The sequence below is a fragment of the Adiantum capillus-veneris genome, chromosome 21 (assembly GCF_014529385.1).
Source record: "Adiantum capillus-veneris isolate H3 chromosome 21, ASM1452938v2, whole genome shotgun sequence".
NCBI classification, from domain to species: domain Eukaryota; kingdom Viridiplantae; phylum Streptophyta; class Polypodiopsida; order Polypodiales; family Pteridaceae; genus Adiantum; species Adiantum capillus-veneris.
The window spans coordinates 63,809,562-63,815,611 of NC_140951.1; the positions used below are offsets into that span (position 1 = coordinate 63,809,562).

The 6,050-nt window shown below is 43.2% G+C and overlaps 1 protein-coding gene across 1 annotated transcript; it reads right to left on the reverse strand.

Annotated features, from left to right (window-relative positions):
• Nucleotides 1-3,868: 3,868 nt before the first annotated feature.
• Nucleotides 3,869-5,737, reverse strand: LOC147431061 (uncharacterized). The gene is made up of 5 exons (XM_086493619.1): nucleotides 5,598-5,737; nucleotides 5,227-5,312; nucleotides 4,942-5,109; nucleotides 4,699-4,852; nucleotides 3,869-4,621 (listed from the first exon to the last, which is right to left on the reverse strand). Exons 1-5 carry the CDS (start codon nucleotides 5,649-5,651, stop codon nucleotides 3,869-3,871), a joined length of 1,215 nt encoding a protein of 404 aa, XP_086349745.1. The 5' UTR covers nucleotides 5,652-5,737.
• Nucleotides 5,738-6,050: the final 313 nt, after the last annotated feature.

Here is a 6,050-nt window from a genome sequence, read left to right on the forward strand (position 1 = left end):
GCATCAATGCCCTTCCCATTTCTATATGGTCTCTTCCTTTTGCTGCAGTACATCTAGCATCAGTTCTCAATTCTCTCTGCCGAGAAAAAATTGCATGTTTGGTCGTCAGTACAGAGTATGCTACAGGTGTGGATATAAACTTCAGAAAATGCATCAGAACATCCTTTGCAATTACCAGCGCTTATTTCTAGGCTGATTCCGACGCTTATTTCTAAGCTGTTTTTGACGCAAAGTATACCAATGCTTATACCAACGACACAAATCCGACGTCTTTTTCGAGGCCTATTTCAAAGATTTTTAATCTTTAAAACTAACTTTATCTCATCGGTATTTGCACCGATTTTTGTGCGACGTGTTGTAGTGCTTCTTCGTCTCATCTGTTGGACACAACTGAGCATAGGGCATCGTCACTGTTGCAATGCTCTGTGCTTAAGGAAGAGTTATGATCTTGGTTACATCCTACTCAAATAGGTTACACATTCCAATCGGCCCAATGTTCCACTACATTGAGTCAATTGGATAGGATGTATTTTAGTCATGATGATTAGTTTTTAACCTTATCTTTTAGGATATATGACTATGGAATGCCAACATGTTCTCTCAAACCATTTCCCATGGTGTTTCAAATGTTGGATCAGCCTATGGATATATTCAAAACCCTGTTGACAAAGGTCCTTTTGAGGTTCAATAGCTCATTTTTAAGGAATTCTATGCTCAAAGGTTATGTGGCTCTACTACTACTCTTGAGGTCAACATTACCAAGGATGAGGGTGAGGGTGCCTTGCTTCACTTTCCCAATAATAAGAGCCTAAGTTGGGATGTACTTGCTAGTGAATTATTTTCTAAGTACGTAGACTCTTTGAAGCCACCACTTACAACCCTTTGTCAACATATGTGGCTTCTTGCACCCTTCCAAACTTTTAAAAGATTGGGCTTATTGAATTGCTACCAAAGGTTCCTTTCCCATGTAAGTTTAAAAAAAAGTTGCTTTCTTTTCGTGATATTGTTTGTTGCATGAGTCTCATAGGGGAAAAGTGATTTGATAAGGTGTTAGTATATATTATGGGCTGATATCGATGCATTGGCTTGAGGTCAAACACTTTCAATTGCATATAATGCATGCACGCGAAAATGGTAAAAAGTTGTTTTTTCGCATATATGTGATGTTATGGTTTATGATCGATCAAAGTGGCGCGGGTGTCTTGCATCGTGTTTATGTTGATGGAATGATGTCATATGATGTATAGAACCTCATGATCAATGTGGATGCCTCATGTGCATCTATATGTTGCTTTCCACCCTTCTAGGTCGAAACTAGATCTATGTGCTAGGGGGGATGAGGTGTGGTCATAGTAAAAAACGTTCAAGAAAAAACTCGACAAATAGCATGTTCTCAAGATGCTCCAAGGGATGTGCTTGTGGTTTGACTAGACTTCAACTAGAGCACAAGGATTCAGACTAATCCACAAGTATGAGGTTTCATGCTTTTAAGGTTTCCTCGTTTTATGTATGATTAAAATTGTAGGAGATATTCTAGAAATTTGCACAACATAATTCTTGCCTCAAGAATTATTCTTGTCCAATCAAGGTATCAGTGAATGATGATGCACCACAGGTTGCTTCTTTGTCGATTCTTGCCACAATTTTTGACATGCATGGCATGTCCATTATCTGTAAAGCACGGATTCTTTCTCTCTCATTCAATTTCGACACTCCAATAAACCGATTTGTGCCTTACCTCAGTTGTTAATTTTTGTTCTCTTCTCGCTGTGCTATCTCGAGACGGAGTAAAGCATGATTTCTGGGAGCACGGCTCCATGCATTGGAGGCATACTCATTTCCAAGCTATTGCACCCTACTAGGGAATATGCAATATAGGTACATGAAGCATCGTGGAAAAAACATTGACAGCCAGTGCTAGGGAAGAGTAATGTTAGGGCACCAGCAAGGCCGGACTAGACAAGGGCGCCAGGGCCGAGCTAGGCGGTGTGGAACGTGGAGTCCAACTAGGGAAAAGGGCCGGGGGCTTGCCTATATAAAGGGTGGTTGGGCGGTGGACTCTCAAACCCTAGTTTCCCTTGTCTTACACGTCAACTATAAAGATCCCCAAGTGTGGGAAACTAGAGATGCAATTGTTTGGTCTTGGAGACCCAGCAAAGATGGACCATTTTCTAGAATTAAGATTACAAAAAGGCATGCTCAAAAATCCAAAGAAGGCCTCATGCATGTACATCATGCAACCACACTCGGATCAAAATGTAGATGTGGTATCAAACATGGAGTAAATTTATTTGGAGCTTCTATTGTGACTATACAAGTCAGTTTTCTAAACAAGATCTTTATTTGTATCTTCATTTGTTTTATGTAATTTGAATATCTATAAGAGTTCATGTGTAGTGGATCCTCTTGACTGTTGGTGTTTGTCAACACCACAATCCATTACGATTTGCACTATATTTACCAACCATAAATCAACACTTTTTTCTCGTATTTTCCCACTTTAAACTAGATAATTCTCAAATTACATGAATGTAGTTAATTTGGAAATTCCCATAATGTGATATTCTTACCAAACTACCTAATATGGTTTTAGCTCAATTCTCTTGTTGCAACTCTCGGTTATCCTATCCCCGCTTCTCCTAATTCTTTGTTACTCTCAGATAGGCGCAATTCAACTGCTTGATTTCTTGCAGTGGCCGATTTCCTACACATCCATATCTCACGAAGATTCTCCCAAGGGGATATATGCATGTGGGGTGGGAGAGGGGAATCCAGGCTTGAAGTCGAAGAGGGCTTTGATACCACTTGTGAGGGCTATCGCCAATGCTTATGCATGCAGGGGGGGCGAGAGCCAGCCTTAAAGGGAAAAACACCACACTTGTGTAGGAGAGTGTGTGTGTCAACTTTAGGTGGTGGTCGGCTCGTATCTTACTGAACCGGCTCGATCAGTTCTATTGAGCATAGCCTTTTGTAAATATGCCAAAATTGGCACAATCATGCAAAGGGCTACCTAGAGAGCTATTAATGTAGAGCTGCAAATCCGCATTTGCCTTGGATGTAGCCCGTTTTGACCACACTGTAGGTGTTGTAGATGGTGCCACACAAGGCTTGCAATGGACTATGCAGAGGTGTCGTGCCTACAATTCGAAATTGAGCCGGTGGTCGCCGCCTTGAAACCTCCACGTGGCATTGAGGAGCGTACGACAACCTTTGCATGACTAGAAAATGTATCCATAACCGACATTTTATTCAAAAAAAAGGCTTGGTAGCACAGTTATCTATTGCGGAATACTGTGTCTCGTGTGACCAACCTTAGAAATGAGCGAATGCATGCCAACTGGATATGAATATCCCGCTCTTGGTGCAATCGACATTAATTCCAAATTACATGTGCGGTTATCTCCCATGCCTGCTATTTTGTGTGTATGTTGCCTTCTAGTGACGGGCGACATGGTAGCTCCGGTCTGCTTCACCCACTCATAGACAACGGGCCTCCCAGCCAATTCTGTATTGCTGTGTCATTTGCACACACCTTCGGGTGCATGCGTGGGACACATGTGTTAGCATGCACATATTGGTATGTGTGTGTGTGTGTGTGTGTGTGTGTGTGAGAGAGAGAGAGAGAGAGAGAGGTTTTGATTTTGGTGTCATCCCTATGCGGTCTCTCTTTCTCACACACACACACACACGGGGGAGGTGGGGAGTCTACATTGCAACATCTTCTTTGCTTACATTGGTGAGACTGAACCAATGGGACAACGGGTATTGTGTGTGTGTGTGTGTGTGTGTGTGAGAGAGAGAGAGAGAGAGAGAGAGAGAGAGTGGGAGAGAGAGGTGGTCTTTACACAATATGGCTGGAACGATGTCATTAACATAGTAGGAATAGTGTACATGAAATGATTCCAGAGATGGATAACTTGCTCATCCCACTGAAGAAAAATCTGAGCATACCATGGTATACCTTTCTTATCTTTTGCCTCATTGCAACACCAGCCTCATCATCCAAATGACAATTGGACCCAATCACATTTGACAACGCTGGTCGCGGCACGGACTCTATGATCCCACCTCCTGCATCCAATGTTTTTGCTTTTATCTTCTTAGACTTTCTCTTAGTAGACACTCCCGTCGTCGATGTTAGTTGTGCTGCCAGCTTTCCCCTCATCGCCATTGACATCACGTTCGGTGGCCAATATATTGGCGCCTGTTGTTGTCCCTTTGCCATCAATTTCTCCGTCTTTCTTTCTTTGCCACCATTCATTGGCGTCGTTGTAACCTTCGTTGTCGTAGACCACTCAGCCGGTGATGCGGAGCTCGCCATTGGCGAATTTTCTGTTTTCTTTCTCTTTGTGGACTTTCTGTGCACATGAGCATGAGCTGCTTCAATGGTTTCTAGTTCTCCAGGCAGAGCCGTAGCTGATCTGTATGGAGGCAAATTAAGGTGGACGACATCCTCCTCTACAATTTGCGCATGCTCAACATTAATATCTCCATGGCTGATTTGGTGATGGCATCGCTGAAGAAAGTCGATAAGCTTGTACTTGGCACCGTTGCATGGTGGATTGAAAAGCATGGGCTTTTGCAAAGTGGCAAGAGTAGAGCCAAATTCTGCCTCCAGACCCTACACATATACGGGATAATTAGGGAGTTAGCCTACCAGCTATTTGATACCTACTTCTCTCCATGACATGTACTTACGTCTATTTGTTTTTCAGCGAATGCGACTTTGCAAACAAATGCACGACGTTGCGGGCCCATTTCCACCTGTCTTTCGTGAAGAAGGGCATTGAAGATCATTGCTCCTTTCCATTTAGTAAAATTTATGACAGCAAACCCTTTATGGGCTCCTTTCCTGCAGTTTTGTACTTCTGATAATTAGGACTTCTGTCAAAGGAAAATGTTTATCATTTTAGAATTTAGCAAAAAAATCATTCGACTTACTTGCTCAACGGTATGTGGACATAATTGATTTCCACATCGCTGCTCTGTCTCCGCATAGGCCGTTTCTGCATGGAATGGAATTTCGCAGCAAGTAGACACTGGCCTCCCTCTTGCATCAAATTGTTCTCGGCACAAAATGAATCTAAGAACTTAAGCAGGTCTTGTTGCCTGCATTAATCAGAGGTAGAAAATTTCTTTCTAAAAGCTCGACAGGGATGTATTGAGAAAAACAATCATAAACAAATGCCTGTTGAGTGCGTGTGAAGGGGTTAATGTACTACACACCTCACAGATGTTGGAATCTTGCGGATGACCACAGTCGTCGGCAGCGGTTTTATGGCACTGCTGTCATTTAATGTTGCCGGCAAAGACTGACACATGTAGCACAATTAATTAGACGGCATTATTGATCATGTGTTAATTGAAAACGCACCAGAATAGAGTATAATTAACTAGCTAGGCCTGCTCATGGAGAATTTGATTAGCTCTAGTTATCTGCATACCACCGTTAGGAAAACATGCTTAGGTAAGGTCACAGGTCATAAGCTGCCCACCTACATTAACGCACACTGCGGCGGCTCCGGTGCTGGAGGCGCTAGCAAGCAATATCATTAACGCAATTAATGAGTTTAGGTCATAGGTCATAAGCTGCGTACCTGCATTATCGCATGCAGCGGCGGCTGCGGGGCTAGCAAGGAGTACACTGACATCTTCACATTATTGTCATTTCCATCCACTACTGGCACTTGCAGGAAGACTTCGCAGCCGCTTGCACCAGTGCGGCCCCAGCGCGTGCAATTTGCACCAGTCATGGCCATAACGCTGCCTCACGATTCTGTGCCTGAATGCAAATGTCTATGAGACAGGGTTGAGCAAGAGGTGGCAGGGCGGTGAGTGAGCGCGCGCGAGAGAGAGAGAGAGAGAGAGAGAGAGAGATCAGAGAGAGTTTCGTATGTTTGTGTACGCTAGAGACGAAGAAGAGGTAACAGAAGAACACTACGCATGCAGACGCAAGAATATGATGCTTGTCTAGCCCTTCTTATAATATACGTCCCATGCATGAGAGTGAAAATCAATGGTGCTCTTGTGGCGGGTTTTATACTATACTT